Source organism: Mesoplodon bidens (genome assembly GCF_964165515.1).
Source record: "Mesoplodon bidens genome assembly, chromosome: 1".
In the NCBI taxonomy this organism is placed as follows: Eukaryota; Metazoa; Chordata; class Mammalia; order Artiodactyla; family Ziphiidae; genus Mesoplodon; species Mesoplodon bidens.
Window position 1 is genome coordinate 74,222,128 of NC_138176.1, and position 20,660 is coordinate 74,242,787.

Genomic DNA, 20,660 nt, shown 5'->3' on the forward strand with positions numbered 1-20,660 from the left:
AAAGTAAAAAAGTAATAAAATGGATTCAAAGAATTTAGAACCTGTGGTTTCTATAGATTAGCAAAATGTACACTTTACAAGTTATTCCATTTATACTTTTTAAATCTCAATGACTGCAGAAAACAGAAACTGTTTCTTTGGCAAAGAAACAGCTGTTGCAGAGAGAGGCTGGTGCAGAAAAAATCAGATGGTGCCAGCCAGTTAGAAAGAAGCTTACCGAGGGCAATGGAAGCTTACTATCCTACCTGCCTTGGAGTCCATTTAATGAGACCTCCTCATATAAAGATTATTTTAGGACCTCAAAAATAGAAAATAAATATTTTGAGGTCAAGTAGTTAACTCACGCTGAACTCATCTGTGTAGTAAATATTTTGATAGCAAATCCCATGGAAAACTTCCATTTAGGTTGTGCAGCCTTGGGCTTCAAATATGAAACGTGAGTTTGTGCTTCAGACATACGATCTATGTGTTGCCAAAACCTGGACACTTGACAACATTTTCCCTATTTATTTCCTTGCTGTGCTTCAGTGCAGGACACATGTAGCTCGTCTCTTCTATCAGCTTTACCCTACTATACTGCAGAGTATGTAAAGAATAAATGTCCAATTCTATCAAAAATAGGGAATGCCAAAGGTTTAAAAAATGTGATCTAGTAACTTTTATTTTGGGCATCTTAAAACTTTTACAATCTGAAAATTCTGCTTGGTGCTATTCACAAATAACGTGTATAATATGGAGAATAAAATGGGTAGGAATCACATACGATCAAGAGAGATGAAATTTAGATCCTTTAGAATCTGAATGGATTTTTTTTGTCTTATTATACTGGTTCTTATTAATTATAAGTGAAATTAAAATTTTGAAAAATGTAAATAAGCAGTGTGAGGAAAAAGGAGTTTGTTTTTTTCTGAAGGACTAGACAAAAGACCTGTGGTTATTTTGATATTATTTGGAAAATATCGACTGCTTTTTTTCTTATCATCTACGAAGGTCTTTAATTGAGTGGTAAGAAGTAGTGTTCCAAATTAAAAGGTGATTCTGTGTTGCAAATTAACTCTGCTCCACGCTTTCATTTCCTATTTAACAACTCCTCTTTTCATGTTTTAGAGTCTGTTGTATGCCAGGATATATGGGGAGTAATTTGTTGTTAAAGTATAACTTAAAAGAGAAATATGGCTTTTAGGTTATTTTTATAGGCAATCAATCACCAATGTGAAGGAAACTGATCCTCTAGCACAACCTAAACTGCTGGAAAGTCACATGGTATTCGTCAGTAATTTCACTGTTTTTTTTTTTTTTCCCGAGTCATAGCATTTTCACAAATGTATACATTATTTACATAAACAAGGTGCATGGTGGAAACACAGATTGTACCACACTTGTCACCCTTTCTAATCTGCTCCATTTTCTTTCTCTTCCTGTGATCTATATTCTTATGATATTCCTCATTTTAGCCCTTCTGAAATCCAAATCTGTTTGCCCCCATGCTATAATGTATTAAATACACAGATTCACAGTCTGCTAGTGATGCGTTTCTTCCCTCAGAGGTGGTCATATTTTCTGGCACACGTGGAGTCTGGCTTTAGAGGAGTAGGTGGCATCTTTCCATACTTTACAAGACAGGCCTTTTGCGCAGTCACACCGCTGGAAGATTTCCAGCCCGTGAGAGCCCTTCTTGCGTTGCTTGGTACAGACTTCTCCCTGATGGAGCACTGGTTTGCAGATTTTGGTCCAGAAGTGACGAGCACAGCAAAACCCTTCAGTGCAGTCTGATGATCGTAGACAGGGGTCTCCTTCATGCCCTATGGAGATGATGACCAAAAGATTTTACCATGACACTTTAGAAAAAAAATCTTCTCTTTACTTTGGCATGGTGTGCTTTTAGATATTTCTCTGTTCTTTTTTTGTTTGCTAGGTGAGTGAAAATAAGTAAACAGAATTGCTTTCAAATTAATTAATTTGGTATCTTCTTGGAAAGAGTAAACAAACTCTGATTCAAGGAGAAGGCTGTAATTGTCTGGGACTCCTAAAGACCATTGTATCAGTTAAAATCTAGCCAGGAACACAGAATCTCTGAGTATTCAAAAGAGAAGATATTTATTGCAGAGAACTGGTCACATAGATAGTGAGTGGCAGGGCTAAGAAGTACCAGAGGATGGTAAAGCAACACAAAAGGAAGCCACTACCACATTTAGTCTGGAGGATCCAAAGGAGCTGGTGGTATCTGAATGGGGCAAGGGCGGGAACTGGAATCCCAACAGGCCCACCTGGCAGGAGCTGAGGCCCCAGTGAGGTATAGCTCTGCCAGGAACACTACCCGAGGCAGAGAGAATCTGTTGGCTTTTCCATTCCTCTGCCTCTCAGTCTCACCACAGCCAAACCCATGTGGTTGGAAGCCATCTGACGGGGAGCCCAGGAAATGAAGTCTATAAAAAGCTGAGATGCAGAGTGGAGCAGAGCAAGGGCAGATAGCCTCAGGGTCAACCAAGAACCCATCATAAAAATGACGTAGGAGCCCAAATCTGGGTATTTAATTCAGAAAAACAATCAAGACAGCAAAGAACACCCACACATCACAGCTGTGTTGATGTGTAATCTTTATAAAAAAGTACTAGTCAACAAGCTTCTTTGTAACCTGCCAGATTGTAAATACTTTAAACTTTTTAGGCCATGTGATCTGTGTCACAGCTCCTCATCCTGCTGTTGTATCATAAAAAACGCCATAGGTAATGCCTAAGTGAATGGGCAAATCTGTGTTACAGTAAAACTTTATTTACAAAAATGGTGGCAGGACAGACTTGGCTCACCAGTTCCACTGTGTGATGTGGATGCAACTCACTAGCTGAGTTGTATAAGATTTATTACTGGCTGCCATCAGAAAATTCCACATATAATTAGATAAAAGCAATAAATTTGGAACTGTACTGTGACATAGATATCTGTCAGAATAAAGAAAGATACTCAAATACTAACAAATGCATGTGAATTTGGTGGACTAGAAATAGGAGATGTGGATAAAGCACTTAGGCCTTCAGGGGGTGTAGACAAGGGATAATTGAAGAGGAATTGTCAGTCTCTTTAGCCCTATTGATTTGACCATTAGTATTCCAGGTTGGACTAATAGGTCAGGTATTCTCTAGGATACTAGCTCTGCAGAAGGTGAAAATGTGGGGAAATGGTTTTGTGGTCAAGTAAACCAGGGAAATACAATGTTTAAAAAAGTTAACCAGTTTTCCTCATTGCTGGACTTCAGTATATCAATGTTAATTATAAAGTTCCAGAAATGGGGAGATACCTTATTACAAAACTCTTGAACACAGGGCTCTTTCATTCACAGAACGTCTTGAAAGAATAGTGCTCCACAGAATACACTTGCAAAAACTTCCTTTAAAAATATAGGTATTTCAAAACAAAAAAATATAGGTATTTCTATTTTTCAAAATTTTACTATTAGTAACTGGGTTCAATAATTTCATACTTTTAAATTTTACTGTTAGTGATTAGGCTTCCCAAATATTTTGACACAAGGAAGGGCATTTTATGGGCATATATAATCTCAATTATTTTTGGTAAATTGGTTTATGTGCAGTATATTATCTGGTTGTTAAGTGAAATACAATTTTTGAATCTGAAAAAATGAGAAAAAGACTCTAAATCTTAGTGATTTAATCATATGGCAGCAAACATTTTCCCATTTATTTTTTGGAATGCTTTATGCTTGAATATAGAAGAGAAATGCTTGTATAAAAGATTTATTCTAAACATCCTGTAAAAAGGCTGTTCAGAAAATGGCATGGTTAATTAGGGTACTGCAATTCTTGTAATAAGTATTTTCTAACAATTTAAGATCTCTAAGAAACCTCTAGCATCCTCAAAATTAAGAATTAAGAAATTCAGTTAAAATCTTGCTATTAAAGTAACTTCCCAATATTTTTTCAAATTTCACACAAAACCAATGGAATTAATTATCGATATTTTTCTTTTACTTCATTATAAAACAAGAAAAAGTAAACATAGAGCTACAGATATCCCTACCTTTTATATGTGACATCTTAGTGTGTGTTCTTCCTAGATTCTGCCATCCCAAGTCGTGGTTTGAGTAGTGACCGTGGTTTCCACCTCTGTGCCGAGTGCCGTCCAGAGCTGGGATGTGAGCAGTTAAGATGCTCTCAGTGACGGGGATACAGATGCCTGGAGATGGTCAGGTAATCAGTTAGATTTATTCAATTCTCTAAAGTGTGATTCTTATCCAAGTATTCTCCTGATGTGAGGTATGAAGCCATCTATCTATCATCTGTCTATTCATTCATCTATTCATTTATTTACATATTTGTCCAGACTGAGAATTGAATAGTTTGGTCCTGAGCCAGGCTTTCTTGATTTGAATCTTGCCACCCTCAAGACCAAGTGACCTTGGGCAAAAATAAGGATGAAAACAGAATTCATTTCAGTAAATTACTGTGAATACATGTGAAGTGCTTAGAATAGTGACATAGTAAAGTATTAAGTTATTATTAGCTCTTAATACCTTAAAATTGTCTAATCAGACATCTGATCAGAAAAAGATCAAGGTTCCTTTTTCAATCAACAGTATAATCCTTGTCTACACTATAAACACCTCTAATGGTATGAGGTCTTCTTCCCTTCACCTCTTCTTGTCCAGGGTACTTCCAATAGGACTATGCCCAGAGGTCAGGAATAAGTATAGGAATATGAGCTTGATTATGTTGTTTTGTATGACTAAGTGTATGTTTCTGATCACCTTCTGCAATTATTTAATGGTTTTACTATGTGTTGTTGGTGGTTCTTCATTTTATCATTTATGCTGAATTGTCTGCCTCTAAGCTCATTGAGATTGGGTGAAGGCCAGGGAATAGACTCCTGTGTCTCCTTTTGGAGGAACCAATTACTCCATCAGCATTTGTGCATGCCACGGGGTAGGGCCTTCAAAAGAGGACACCTTGGGGGCTTCCCTGGTGGCACAGTGGTTGAGAGTCCGCCTGCCGACGCAGGGGACATGGGTTCGTGCCCTGGTCTGGGAAGATCCCGGAAGATCCCACATGCCGCGGAGCGGCTAGGCCCGTGAGCCATGGCCGCTGAGCCTGCGCGTCCAGAGCCTGTGCTCCACAATGGGAGAGGCCACAGCAGTGAGAGGCCCACGTACCACAAAAAAAAAAAAAAAAAGGACACCTTGAGTATAAGAGTAAAAGTATGAAACTAGTATGGAAATGGAAAACAGATTCACAAGTGTATTGCTAAATCATAGCATGTTCCTTTCTTTGGTTCCTTTGCACATATTTGCTTAAGTGTTTAGTGGAATAGAACATCTAGCTATTTATATGCAACATTTCAATACGGCAAATCCTAGATCAGCATAGATTATAAATTATAGGAGATGGTCAGAGCCCAGGAAAACTAAGATTTGAGAGGGAATGCAGGTAATCTTATACATATCTAAACTCTGATCCCATTCCTGCCAATTTTGAAAGGCTCCTTACATTTCAGGAGTCTGACTAAGGAGAAGGCAGCCTAACTTGGTAGCCAGGCCTCCTACATGAAAGGAAAGAGGCCCTTCAACACTGAGCGAGACCTTTACCATTATTGCAGCGGGTGCCAGGACAACACATGCCATCTCTATGGCAGCGCTTCTTTTTCCTTCGACACACCATGCAGGCCGAAGGTCCTTGGTGGGGACTGTGGCAGTATCTCCCAACTTCACATTCCTTATCACTGCTACAAGGGTAGGCCTGTCATGAAGTGGAACAACAACACCAAAAGCAAAGATGAGATCTTGTAACAAAAAGTTACTGCACCAAATCATGATGGAAAATAAATCACAATTTATCCCTCCTCAAAGGAAATATACCATTGTAATAATGTGCTCAGCAGAGATATTACACAGTAAGTTACTTAATTGAGGACTTTATAAATATTTACTCTTGATGGTGACGAAGATAAAGTTGGCACTATTCATATATTTTCATTGACACAAATTAGCGGTTAGGATTTAGACTTTATGTTGATTAGTAGAGCCCTAAAGAGTGACTCTGGGAGCTCAAAACCAGTTCTAAATGTTATATCGCCACTGATTTAAGGTGTAAATGAAACAGCCTAGCCACTCCGTTTTTTATCCACTAAACTAGGATGAGGAGAAGGTTAAATAAAGCAACAAAGGGCTGTGGTAGCAGCTAAAACACATCTCCTGCCCAATTATGGAACAGATAGAGGAGCAAAGAGGGGAGACGCTTCTAAGAAGAGCTTGAAGCAGTGAACCTTTTGGCACAAAGAAATCAAGGAGCAGCATCTTCATTCCAAACTCAGTGGTGAGCAACAGCAGAGCTCTGAGTGGTCAGAGAGACGCTGAACTCCAGTGACTGATATACAACATCATGTTCTCAGGAAACAAAACAGCAGGCTCTTAACACACAAAAACAGCCCTATGGTTTACTGTACCTTCAACTTATACAGAAAGGACTTCTGTTCCTACATTTCTCTACCAAGTTGTATGTTCAGAAGGCTACTTAAGCAGTGTCATATATTATCTCAAAAACAAAAGAATATATATTATATATATATATATAAACACACAATCCAGTTATATACTCCTTGTCTCTTGCAAGTTACTGGAACACTTAAAATGTCCCTGTTTTCAGAGACTGAGAGTTGAGACACTGAAATATCACACCACACATCAAGTGTACAGTACTCACATTTTGAGGCATGTTGACAGGGAAAATTATTTGTAAGTCCTTTTTTTTTTTTTGTAGTTCATTTTTTTCCCTGCTTGTCAGAGTAATGCATTTTTTAAAAATTGAAAAATATAAAAATAAAAAGAAGCTATGTAGCTGTTTTTAAGCAAGCATAAATGATATGACTGTAAACCTACGGGATAAAATTTTTGTGACACTAAAATAAGTAGTGTGGTTTGAGCGCTTTACTTTTGAAATGAGGCTTGATGACCTCACCCCTGCATGCATTGCTTATTCCTTCCCCCCTCTCTCGTTCTCTCTCACTCTGTTCCATCGCCTTTTCTCCCTGTGCCCTTCTGCGTACGTGTGTATGCATTCTGCCCCGTGTTTTCCATTTAGATCTGTTCATCTTAGAAAGAGGAAATAAATACGAAGTTGATATGTGACTCTGAAAACTTTACATTGTTGTTCTATGAAAAAAAAATACACTTTTAGCATCATTACAATTTACTGTTTACCCTCAGAAGAGAATAGAAAAACCTCTAACTTCAAACTGAAAGTGCTTTTGAAAAATTGCACAGTGGCAATGTTTGACACCCACATTATAACTGAAGCCAGATAAAGCTATAAAATTAATTTGAATACTATTGTCCCATTCTATAACTCCATCTTTAGACTTAAGAGAGACTCTGAATGAGGTTGAATTCAGAGTATTAGGCCATTTTCAAGAGTCCAAGACGGATGAAAACAAAACAAATGTCACTTCCCGACCTGCTACACTCTTTCCCCCCTGAGTGCTTTACTGCCTTCATACCTAAACCCATTAATTTTAACTGAAATACAATTCATATGTTTCTGATTCATTTACATTTATTTCACCAAATTGTTTTGCAAAAAACATCTGATGTCTCACAAGTTTCTTTTCCTTCCTCAAAAATAAGACATGTTCTTTCAATGGAAGTAAACACATGCCACCTAAAACATCATGTGCAATTCAACTCAAACAATGACTCCTCAAGGGATTCTGAATATAGAATAATACTTGATTCCATTCCTAAAAACTAGCCTGTATGGTAGAAAGCAAGTTGTTTGCTAAAAGTAGCAGTTCATTTACGCAGAAAATTGTGGAAGGCACATCATAGTCTTCCCATTCTCAGTTGGTGGGAAATGGAAAATATTGAAATGGAAAATACTTGAGATGGGAAATATTTGATGCTATTACAAAAAGTAATATGCACAGTAGTACTTTGTGAATAGGATCACAGTAAAATTCTCACCAATTTTTAGAGGGAAGAGAAAAAATATCAGGTAGTTTTATTATGTTCCAATATATCTTTTAATTGGCTTGAAATATAAATGATATAGGCAGAAAAAGTATGCAGGATTTTTTTTTAAATTGAAGGTTATTGTTAATGTGAACTTGTCCTTGGAATGGAATCCCAGAACATAATATTAAGAGGAGTGCTATGATAAAAAAAATAAATTTTAATAATTGAAATGAGAGGTTATATTACACAGCTTCTAGTATGCTTATGGAACTCCTGGCTCCAAAAAACAGCCTTTATATATGAATAAAATCAAGAATGGATGAGAAAAATTGATTGAAACAAGTTTAGGGAAAGCAAGTGATATTTCAGAAACATCTGAAATCAGTGTTCCCCCAGGATGGATCTAGTCAGCCATAAAGTTTCCCTTGGTGTAACCATTAGCAAGAGAATACAGAACAGGAGAAAATATGACTCTGACCCATTAATACCAATTCTCATGTTTTCAGCCTAATGCATTGTTTTTTAGTAAAGAGTTTTCAACTCAAGTATGAGGCTCTGCAGCTTGCTATTGGGTTTTTCCTACGTTAACCCTTTTAACATGTCTGGAAATGGTATCATATTAGGCAAGGGAGTGAGGGAGGGAGGGAGATTTGGAGAGAGACAGAGATGGAAAGAAAAGCACATAGTTAAAGCAGTTATGGAGAATCCTGAAGAAGTGACCTGTGGCAATTAACAGACCACTGAAAGGAATTATATACATTAATAAAAGTGTCATTAAGAAGCTTTCCCATGGAAAAATACTTTACTTTGGCCTCCAAAGGTCCCATTTAATGATGATTTTTACATTTGAGTACCTTAGTCTTAAGTTTCCATTTAACAAAAATAATAATAATATGCTTCCCTGGTACTTATTTTATAAATGAATAAGACTGATTTTCTTAACCTGCTATGGAAATTATTAATAGTCAATTTTTATGGTTCTTCATTTACTTGAGTTTAGGAACAATGACAGTCTGTGTGGAAGACTGGAAATCAAGTGAAAGAATTAGGGAGAGACTTTATACATGCCTCTCCTGTACTAAAAGTTCCAAAACTGAATCAGAAATTTGGTTGCCTGAGCATCCAGGAATACTCGCCTTCATGCAGAATCATTCATGACTTAGCTTTAGTCACACTTAGGGGATAAATTCATTTGTGATATCTAATAATAGCAGATGATGGTCCATAAATTAAGAAAACATGAGAGCTGTCCATGATCAGGCCAAAAAACAAAGAAGTTTTGCCCAACCCCCTTTCTAGGCTAAAAATACAGTTGTTCCCATAAATAGCAGTGCTACTTATTACCACCATGACACGACTAAAATAAGAGTGAACACATTGGACACAGCCTGAAAATAAGTCTGTCAGAAGTGAGCATTTCTTTTTTTAGTATAAAGGATATTTTTGCTAATCTAGAACCTTTATTTATTACAGTTTTAACAATGAAGTGAAGAGAGGTTAAGTAACTTCTGCAGATAAATCACATGTGCTCAGTGGCAGAACACTTGGGGATCAGAGCCCTGCCCTGGCTTTTAGGCCTCCGTGTAAGGTGTCGTGACTGAGAGCATTTAATAATGACTATTAATGCACACATAGAAAAGGTGTTTGAGTGGTGACCTATGTGCTGAATTTAGAGATTAGGAAAATAAACTTGGCCACTTCTCTTTCTAGAAGCCTCCAAATACCAACAGCATGTCCTGCTGCAGCTGTTGGAAAAAACAGAATACTGGCGGAAAACACAAGACTGTAAACAACATCTTTTCATTCCATTTTTGTGACAACGGTTTTATGTCCACTTAAACTCAGTGTAATCAGAGTTATAAGCAAAACCCCATCATGCAAATAATGATAATTAAATAACATTCTAATGAACAAAATAAAATGTTACTGCATCTTATTTAAACTAATTGAGCCTTTTTTTTTTTCAATTATTCTTAAAACTGCAGGGAGAAAAGGCCTGTTAAATCAAGACTTAGATTTAGGGCTGAATTTATTCTTTTTTTCCAATTACTGCCCATCCCTTAGAACACCCCAGTGCAACAGTGAAGTGATTATGAAAGGAGAAAAAGTGTTTCAGGTGTCTCAGCGGCACTGACTATTCAATAGACCTTTGGCCACAGCTAAAACCTTAGTTTAACTCCCAGGCTTTCAAAACAATGACATGTTCCTGTTTAATGATGGGGGGAACGAAGAAGAGAGAAACAACATAAGATGTTCATGTTGGCTACCCACCCATTCGGATTCTTGCAAGACTGTCCTAGTTTTGTTGTTGTTGTTGTTTTAATTGAGACAATCCTTTGTCCCCTGTAAGCACTGTTTGTAACAATCTCGGAAGTTTTCTGGAGCCAGAAAAACGTCATCAGCTGGGCAGGCAGAAGAAAGCCTGTAGGGGGACAACCCAGCTGTGGGAATGAAAAACATCTGAGGCAAGTGGACAGAGGGGGGTAGCAGCAAAGGGCTGGGGATTGGAACATGTCTGGGGTCTTAAAGAGAGCACAGCAAAGGGTTGGCAATTACATTTGGGAAACCAGATCACACTGGTGTCCTCTAGGTTCTTAAAGATTAATTTCCCTTGTCATGGCATTCCACATGATAGATCTTTATTTCAGTGAGCATGCAAAATATGCTATCCTTTAAGGTCGTCATTTCAAACTCAAACCCTAACATTGCAACTGCAGGAGGTGCAGGGAAATATAACTCAATCCGGCTAATGTGCAGTTGTACACTTCATGCCAAAGGCTATGCAATTTGATCTTTTCCTTTGTCCACAATTACCTCTAGGGGATAGGGGTTTACTAGATGCATCTTTGAGGATTCCTGAACCTAAGGCCAGGAGAATTGAGCTATTTTAAATTTGAGAGGAAATTTTCAGATATTTCATGGTGTTCTGGCTCTGTGCCATAGGTTCTTAGGGTGGCTGCTTGGGTATTCATTCAGTAATCAATAATTATTTATTCAGCTTTTATTTATTGAACACCAGCTATGATCCAGACACTAACAACTATGTTCTGTGATCTACAAATGTTTTGGCTGCATTACCCCTAAACTAACTTTGAAAAACATGTATCATTGCATTTGACATGTAAAATGTTTCAGCATAAGTTTAAGTTTGTTTTATTAATATGATATATAACATTAAACATTTTATAAGGTGAAGTTCACAGTAATTTGTCATGATTCAATAAAATATTGATCAACGCAGCCTGATCCTAAATGCATCCTGATCCTAAAATAAATCACAACATATTTACCAATAGATGATATTCTTCCTTGAACAAGTTAGTCTTAGAAGACATTCAGTTAAATTTTAAAATGCACAAGTCATAACAACTATTTTGAATGTTCTATATCCAGAACTTTCCAACTGGGGCCAAGATTCACTTTTTAAAAATTAGTAATAGGAGAAGGATATTTAAAGTGATGAAAAGGAAAAACCTACAACCAAGAGTATTCTATCCAGTAAGGCTCTCATTCAGATTCAATGAAGCTTTACAGATAAGCAAAAGCTAAGAGAATTCAGCACCACCAAACCAGCTTTACAACAAATGCTAAAGAAACTTCTCTAGGTGGGGAAAAAAAAAAAAAGAGGCCACAACTAGAAACAAGAAAATCACAAATGGGAAAGCTCACCAGTAAAGGCAAACATACAGTAAAAGTAGGAAATCATCCACATACAAGTATGATATCAAAACCAGCAACCATGAGAAGAGGAGAGCACAAATGCAGGTAATGGGAAATGGATTTGAAATTAAGAGACCAGCAACTTAAAACAACCTTGGATATATATATAGACTGCTATATCAAAACCTCATGGGAACTTCAAACCAAAAAACTACAACAGATACACACACAAAAAAGAACAAGCACTCCAAACACGACACTAGAGATAGTCATCAAATCACAAGAGAACAAAAGAGGAAGGGAAGAAAAAATACCTGCAAAAACAAATCCAAAACAATTTAAAAAATGGCAATAAGAACATACATATCGATAATTACCTTAAATGTAAATGGATTAAATGCTCCAACCAAAAAACATAGACTGGCTGAATGGATACAAAAACAAGACCTGTATATATGCTGTCTGCAAGAAACCCATTTCAGATCTAGGGACACAAACAGACTGAAAGTGAGGGGATGGAAAAAGGTATTCCATGCAAATGGAAATCAAAAGAAATCTGAAGTAGCAATACTCATATCAGAAAAAATAGACTAAAATAAAGACTGTTACAAGGGACAAGGAAGGATACTACATAATGATCAAGGGATCAATCCAAGAAGAAGATAAGAGAAGGAAAGAAAGTGCCTTTGTACATTTAGGATGCCCTGATCAACCATTAAGAATATCTTTGTTAAAACCAATATTCCAAATTCTATTTTAGTTTTTCATCCAAAAGTGGATTTTATACCTCTGGCTAATGCAATATATCAAGATTTGGAATGCGTGACGGTTTTGCTTTTTTTCCCACATAAAATAGCAAAAGACTTATTGTAAACACAGGCATATTCCAGACAATTCTAAGAAAAAGAACCATGGAAGTTGAGGATCTGGAAATTGATTCCCTAAAACAATTCATGCTGTGCACACCGTGGAAAACCTTTGAATACTTTTTATACATATTCATTTCAAGGCTAAGTTTGTTAGACATTTGATTTTTGATATAAAAGTTCAAAATTGAGAGAATTTCTACAAATACTGCCTGGATTATAAATTAGGAATGACAGATTTCTGCCAGGGGTTCATTGACCTCCCCAATGTATTCAGAAAGCCTCATTTAAATCCTAAGAAACAATAATTCTGTGAAATAAAGGCAGGGTCCTCTCCAACTTTAGCTGCTTCACCCTGTTCTCTGTATGTCATTAAGCAGAAAAGAGATTCCAGGGAATTCTCTACTTTGAACATAGACCACATTCTCAACTGTAACATGTCCATTACTGCTGTTGATCATGGGGTGAATGGGAAGAGGAACCCTTCCCGTATGGTCTCAGCACCTAAAGAAATCTAAACAGTACTTGGCTTTTTATTTTTGCTTGTTTTTGACCATTTCACCCTCATTTGGAATATATAGGACAGAACACTTCTATCCCATGTTCAAAAAGCATTTCCAGAGTAATTTGGCAGCAGTGGTTGGAGCCCTTTATACTCCGCATATAACTATGAAGCCCTTTATAATTCTGCAATTGGTTCAGTATAACTGTCCTAACCAAAACAGAGGAAGGAACTACACAATTTTATGTTTTCTTTTAAATCCAGAATTGAATGTCTATAATACAGAATTTTCATTGTAGCCTTACATATTTGCTTGACCTCATGACCTACAGCAAGGTAACATGGTAGGAAGAAATTTGGAGTTATATTGCAATTTGAATTATGCCTTCACAGTTAATTTGTTGTACAAGTTACTTAACTGAGTCTCCGTTTCCTCCTTGATAAAATGGATATAATACTACCTTCAGCAGCATTTCCCTCCTTACCTAATCTTAAAAATCTCATGAGGTGTCTTTAAAAACTACTTATTCACAGACTCCTCATAGAGACTAATTCTGTAGGACTGGATGTGGTCCAGGAATCTATATTTTTTAATGAATACTGTCCTGGTGATTATATGATAAGGTAAGATAGGGAAACACTGCTTTATAGAATTGTTGCAAAGATTAAAGATGCTCTTATACATTTTTATACAGACAGTGTCTGGTCTACGTGAGATATGAACTCCGTAGTACCTCCCAGATAGACATGGGTCTAAGGGGGGGATTGGTTCCCTAACATCAATATGAGTCTAAGAGACCCACTGACAACAACTATTTCCAGGCAGGTTCATCTTCACTCCTAGTACTTAGCACTGTGTTTAGGAGTGGGCTTGAGGATTTCTAAAACAAATTAAAAAGTAACAACATAAACACACCAGTGCACTTTGGGAGAAACACAGTGTGGACTCATAACTGTCAACACACCCATTACTGCTGGCTTGTTTCATATCCTCATGTGGTGTACACCTGTGGCGTGTTGGCGGTGTACAGCTTTGCAATTTTCTTTGCATTGTGTATCCTGTTGGTCTTACAAAACAAATACTCTTCCTCCCTGTATCAAGTATGATAATAGATGATGTATGATTTTATTATTTTCTATTCTTTGTATAGCATCAAATTTTCCTTTCCAATGAAAAGCACATTGAAAATTCAAATACTGATGTACAGGTAGATATGAAAACTTAACATACTTTCAAACTGCTGTTTAGACCTTCTTTATGATTATAGAGTAGGTCAATGTTGGTAAAGATTTCTGTGTCCAAACATAAACACCTGTGAATTTGAAATGTTTCATTAGTTGGAGTAAGTTTTCACTTATAATATCATGGGTTTAGAAATGAGAACATGAGAACTCCATGAAGATGTGTGTGGCATGTGTGTGTGTGTGTGCGTGGAACACACCGACATGGGACCCACCGACACAGAGGCTTGACTGTACTAAGCCATTTCACCTAAGGGACTTGAGCATCCTTGAATTTTGGCAACAGTGGGGGTTCCTGGAACCAATCCCCTGTGGACACCGAGGGACAACTTTAATATTTTGAGATTGAAAGTGTAATTCTTATTACTTGCTAATTTTATGCCTCATGGTTTTCATATTAGGAAGGCTTGGAAGAACTTGGGTTTCCTAGAGACAGGGCTTCTTGCAAATGTATCAAAAATACAGATTGAAGTTTCGTGATTAAAAATTCTCTTTTGTTTCATAAATGTCATCTTATTAGCAGAATAAGACCATCAATGCAACATTCAAATGATACATACACACACACACACACACACACACACATATAAACAATCCATTGTTCCAACAGTTATTTAATTGAGCTAATGTTTATTGCTTTGGCTGATTTCATTTAGTATAAAATGTACAAACTTTATGCTTTTAATTCTCTTTTACTTCTTCTAAGAATTAGGCTAGACTAATAGACAAATGGCCTCTCACCATATTCTAATCTGATTTTTGAGGAAACAATTGATGGAAGCTGATAAAATTGAAAATATTGCTCTTTTATAGTTGGGAAGATGGAAAAAAGCACAGCAAAATATAGCCCTCAGTATTCATTTGCAGTGAAAAATACTCAATTTCTGTTTAAGAAAGAACTACTTTAAGTCCTGTGTAAATACTGCTTGAGAATATAAAATATACCATTTAAATTTAGAGTCATAAATAAGAAAGCAGGCAGCATTTTATCCTCTAGGTGTGCTGGGAGGAGAAGCAAACATTTGAGATGAAGCACGGTCTCAAAAGATGACCCAGAAGGTTGGAGCAAGAGGTTTACGCAATAGCAATAGCCACAGAGATTGAATCAAAACCTAAGAAACCTTTTGATTAAAAAAAGTAGGGCGAAGAGGTGGCTCACAGGTCTAACACAGAAGAACTCTGCCTAAGTAACTCAATCTATTTCTGCCTTTGCCATTTGGAGGAAAATAAACAGTAAGTCCATGAAGAGTCATGGACTAGAATCATTATGATATTACACACTCCTGAGATATAGAGGGACAAGAGGCAAGTTATATGTGCAACAGGATGAAGCACTTCAACTCCTGAACTTTGGATGAGTTACTAAAAGATAAGTTTGTGTAAGTTACTAAGCTTGTCTGTTACCAAGAGAAAGGAATAGGAGTTATCTCATATAATCAGTTATTTTACCATCCTTATTCTTTCCCATTTTCCAGTTTGATTCCTTCCCTAGGTATTTTAAGCTGATATTTATATAACCTGTAAAATAGGTAGGGACCTATGCTACATGCCTGTGTTTCATTTTTATTTATTTGGAATGTTCAGTTGATAAGGCAGATCTCACATAGGAGTTCTTCATGCAAAGAGCACTCTAAGTACACCTATGTTGTCATTTCTGGGTTCCAAAGATCAGGACAATGTTTGAGAGAGTTTGAATCAGTCTCAGAGTCTCTAACATAATCATAGGTTTAAAGCATCCAGGGGAATTATTGCCTGACTTCCTGACACATGAAATTACAATATCCAAGGCTACTCATTTATTTCAGGTATTCACAAGACGATTGGGTTGAAAAGTCCCAACCTGGAGAGTATTTCTATTTTTAGTGTCAGATAATAGCAATTATATGACCATATGTTGTTTATTAAAATAAAACATTTTTCCAAAAAATAGTCAATATCTTGATACATATGTGGTCTTACTTCTCAGCCTCCTGCCCCCGTGAACAAATTTAAATTCTTATTGTGTAGAAGGAGGAAGGGACGGTCAGCACATAAGGACAAAGAAAATTTACTTCTAGTGAACAATATGGCATAAAGACATCACTGATTGGCTTATAATCTTCTATCAAAAAATTCTATTTAAATGCTTTGCTAGAGGATTGGAAAGGAAGGAAATTATGAGCCAGATGACAGATTCGTTGGTTTGTGTGACCTTGGTGTTCAAACCTCAGCCTCAGAAATGTGGTTCATTTAGGATGACATATTCAGTGTGTTAATAATCTCAAAGAAAACACATAGAAGACATCGGTCCCCCCACACCACCCACATCTCTGTATATCTGCTTGCTGTGGTGACCAGGACACTCTCAAAAGTGTGAGAGAGATCAGATGATTTGTTACTAGATGAAAAAAATGAAATCATGTCTCAGGGCTTAAGTCACTTCATCACACTGGTCCTTCCAGACCCTGCAAAGAGTATGCTCCTCTGTATTTCTGCTACTCCTTTTCTTGGCCCTTGTTCATTCCTAAGGATCCCCAGATGTACTGGCATTGGACTCTTTGTAACACCTCTGTGTCTGGCCTCACATTCCAGCAGAATTTTCAGCAAATATGGGGCTTTAAAATGTGAGATGTGGGAGGGAGAGTGGGAAAGAGAAGTGGAGTGCAGCTAAGAAAGCAAGTATCACCCCAGGGATTGGGGTAGATATGTCCTGCCTCAACACAACTCAAGTGCTATTTTGGTCAAAAGGAAGTCTAGACAAACAAATCAAAATTCATCAGCCAAGTTGTTAATAAAGTTTGTAATACAACTTTACTGGGGTCAATCTGAAATCCTATACTTTTTTCAAATTTTTTTCCCTCACATGCAGCAGTAAAGTGTTTCTGGAACTATGTTTGGGATGCTATCTGAAATCTATCCCATTTATTTTTGTTTGTTTGTTTTAACCAAAGAAGGCAATTTTGTAGCAATGAAGATGAGCAGAAAATATTTCTGTTTTTAGCATGGCATATGACCCCTATCTACCCCCCCAGCCAGTACTGCATTATATATTCCAGTGATAGGGGCTGCTTGCACATCCCTTAGTCAGCCACACACCCTCATGTCTATGGATCTGCAAACATTTTTCCTCTGCCACAAATACCTTTCCTCCACTCACTTCATCATCAGAATAATTCCAACTCATTCAGAGATTATATCAAGTAACTTCACTTTTTGGAAACCTTCTGGGCAGCTCCTCACTCCTAGCTGATTTGGATGTCCAATTTAACCTTCATTCTGCTAACACCTCATGCTTATTTGTCCCATGATACAGATCATGTTCTGTTAGATTCTTCCTCTGCCTTCTTTATACTCTCTGATTATGGAAATCATCTTTCATGTCTATATTCTCCAATGGTCATGTGGAATAAGTTAGCATTCCACATTTTGTCCAGTAATGAATTAATGAATGAGATACTGTTGCAACAGTGGTTTGAAATTTGTACCATTGATTTGATAAAAATGCTCATATAAGTACCCATCAGCAGATGGTAAAAGGAATGAAGTTGAAAATCAAGAGATGATTTTGTATATATTTTGAAATAGATTTTTAAAAATCAGCTAAGTCCTACATAAATCATTTGTAACCTGTAACTGTTTAACTTAGGACGCCATATGTGTTTAAAAAAAGAAAGAAAATTGATTGATGAGTAATTTTCCAACCAGCAACTTGGCTGCAGATATTTCATGTTGAGCCTCAGATTCACATTTTCAAGTGCTATCATCAGCTCCTTTACATTACAGTCCTATAACTGATGATATTTTTCACATATAAATTATCTAAAGGGAAAAGTAGGCTCTTTATATCTAAGTGGTATTGATGGTCTCTATCACAGCAATAATGCTGCCCTAGCAGCCATTCATAGTAATGACTCTGTATCTCATCTCTTTCCTAATTGTCCTCAGGAAATTGTTTAAGCCTCTTGGTGGGTGGGAACTATGACACTGGGTACTTCTGAGGATCAGATGAACCTGTTGACATTCCACCCTAAATACTTCTTTATAAATTTTCTTTGCCTTTGTCTCTCAATATTTTTCTTATTGGAGGTCATATCTGATAGTGTTCCTAGTTAACCTCAACCACTGAGATATTTTTGTAAAGAAGCAAAAAGGTGAGCAACTAATGATGGCTTCCTTTAAACATCCTAAAGGTATGTAGGTGGAATACTAAAGGGATTCAATTTCTTGATACACCTTCGTCACTGCGATATAACAACCAGCACAAAACAAAGACTAATGCTTGCCAAATTGCTCACCCCATGGAATGCCACCACCAAAACATTTATTTAATGTCTAACTTGTTTATGATCTTAAACAAATTGAGTTAAACAAGGTTCTCACCATGTTAAATTAGTTAAATCTCACTGGCATGTCAATTTTTACCCCAAAATGTGGACAGCGTGTTTATGTTATGAACCAAATTCAATTCAAATCATGTCTACAATTCTTACATACACCTAACAACTCCCCTCATTATGCCCACACATCAGAATTTTGGGGACATCCATACGTTTTTCAGGCCCTGCTCCCAAGTTTAAGAACTTAGAGAAATTTGCAAAGAACTTATTCAGCTTAAACTAGATTCACATTTGGTATTTGTAGAAAGATTCTATGAGCCTATTGCGTGTGCAAAAAGGAAAAAAATAAGAACTCTACCTTCTAGGTCAAATTTCCTAAGTGAAATGTTTGTTACATGTTTTGAGTCCAAGCAGAGATGTCACTGTGTGTTTGAAAAGGTTAAGTCTCTATAAGACTCCTGTACACTTTAGCTGCACAGTCTAGAGACTAGAGTGATTGGATTCCCTTGTTCTGTAAGGAAAGGAAAGACACAGCCACACCTGGGCACAGCAGGTATCAGATAGGATGGATTACAGTCTGACTATAACATTTCCCGGGTTTAAATGAGATCACCAGAACTTTATTCACCCAAACAAATCAAGTTGTTTCCACATTAACATCGGATGAAGTGATTTTTATTACAAAACCCAGTACTCGCCAGGCTCTTTTCTGAGGGTGGATAAAAAGCATAAGGATCTGGTCATGTACTGCTTTTCATCTCCTCTGCTTGAGCACAGCACTGACTAATACACACTGATCAAATTCTGCCTACGATTTTAAACAGGATGTTTTGGAAAAGCCAAGAACGAGCTCTTGAAATAATACTGTTTATCCCATAGTAACGAGAATTGGAGCTGTACTTTCATAAATGGTACACTGAAAGCTGTTTACAGCTTGCAAATGATGATTCCAAGAAACATCAGGATGCCTTTCTTATACTTAGACATTAATAAATAACAGCAAATTTGCTAAAAAGTCCAGTCCTGCTTTTTGGGAACCTTCCAAAAAGAAATCACAGTTCTTTAAAACACAGTTTCATAGAATGAATCAGTTAAAAGAGTAATCAGCCAGTTACTGACTATATAATAATAGTTATTATTAATATTTAACAGTAACTGTGCATAGAGCTATTTGTCTTCAAAGCAGTGAATTTCTTAAGTATTAACAAATTAACTCTCTCTGTCACAACTGCCAACATGTGTTTGGAGAGCTCTACAGAGAAGTTCATTTAACATCTATACATCTTGTCCTCGTAATGTCTGCAGAAGGTCTTTCCATTGTTAGATAAACATGTTTGGATGTACAGAGATGGGGTAATAATATACACCCATGTCCTGCTGTCTGGCTGGTTCAATGCCAAGTTCTCAACCAATACCCAATCACAGGCAAAAAATGTATTTCCAGTGATAGAGCAGGATGGTTTTCACTGAGGACAGACTTTGCCGAAAATAACACAAAAATTGGGAATTTGGGTGCATAACCTGGGTGTGGTGAGGATGAATTCAGTACTCTCCACATAACCTCAGCCCAGCCGTAGATCCTTAAATTCACCATCTCACCAGCCAGAAAGACTCCTCCTGCTAACAGATGCCACAGTTGCTAGAGCTTCTCTACAAACTGCACATATTTTCATGAGACCCTGAAAATAACAGGCTCCTGGAAACTACAGATATTTTGCAGATGTGCTTTTTACAAAATGATTTCACAATTTGCCTAAGCACATTATCGATGTGTCAATTTACAGACAAATAAAGACCAAGCACTGGTCTTCATTACACATTACAAATTTCAATTGTAATCACTTTTCCTTGATAATTTCCAAAATTGTAAACATTCAAGAATTCTACTTACTGGATATTTAATGATATTAAGGAATTACTGTTAACTCTAAGTTTTGATAATATTAATAGTATTGCAGTTATTTTTCTAAAGTTCTTTTCTCTTAAAGAAACAACTCCTCAATAAAATACTAGCAAACCAAATCCAACAATACATTGAAAGGATCATACACCATGATCAAGTGGGATTTATCCCAGGGATGCAAGGATTCTTTAATATCTATAAACCAATCAGTGCG

General features: G+C 36.8%; 1 protein-coding gene across 1 annotated transcript in view; it reads right to left on the reverse strand.

The window, feature by feature from the left end:
• Positions 1-532: 532 nt before the first annotated feature.
• The window catches only part of DKK2 (dickkopf WNT signaling pathway inhibitor 2), a gene marked incomplete at its 5' end in the record, with an annotated part of 114,449 nt that continues 94,321 nt past the window's right edge, over positions 533-20,660 (reverse strand). Inside the window, 3 exons of the mRNA XM_081218903.1 lie at positions 533-1,802; positions 4,036-4,191; positions 5,597-5,747. Of these exons, the coding sequence (XP_081075029.1) occupies positions 1,552-1,802; positions 4,036-4,191; positions 5,597-5,747 (558 nt within the window). The 3' untranslated portion in view covers positions 533-1,551. The remainder of the gene's footprint in view (positions 1,803-4,035; positions 4,192-5,596; positions 5,748-20,660) is intronic.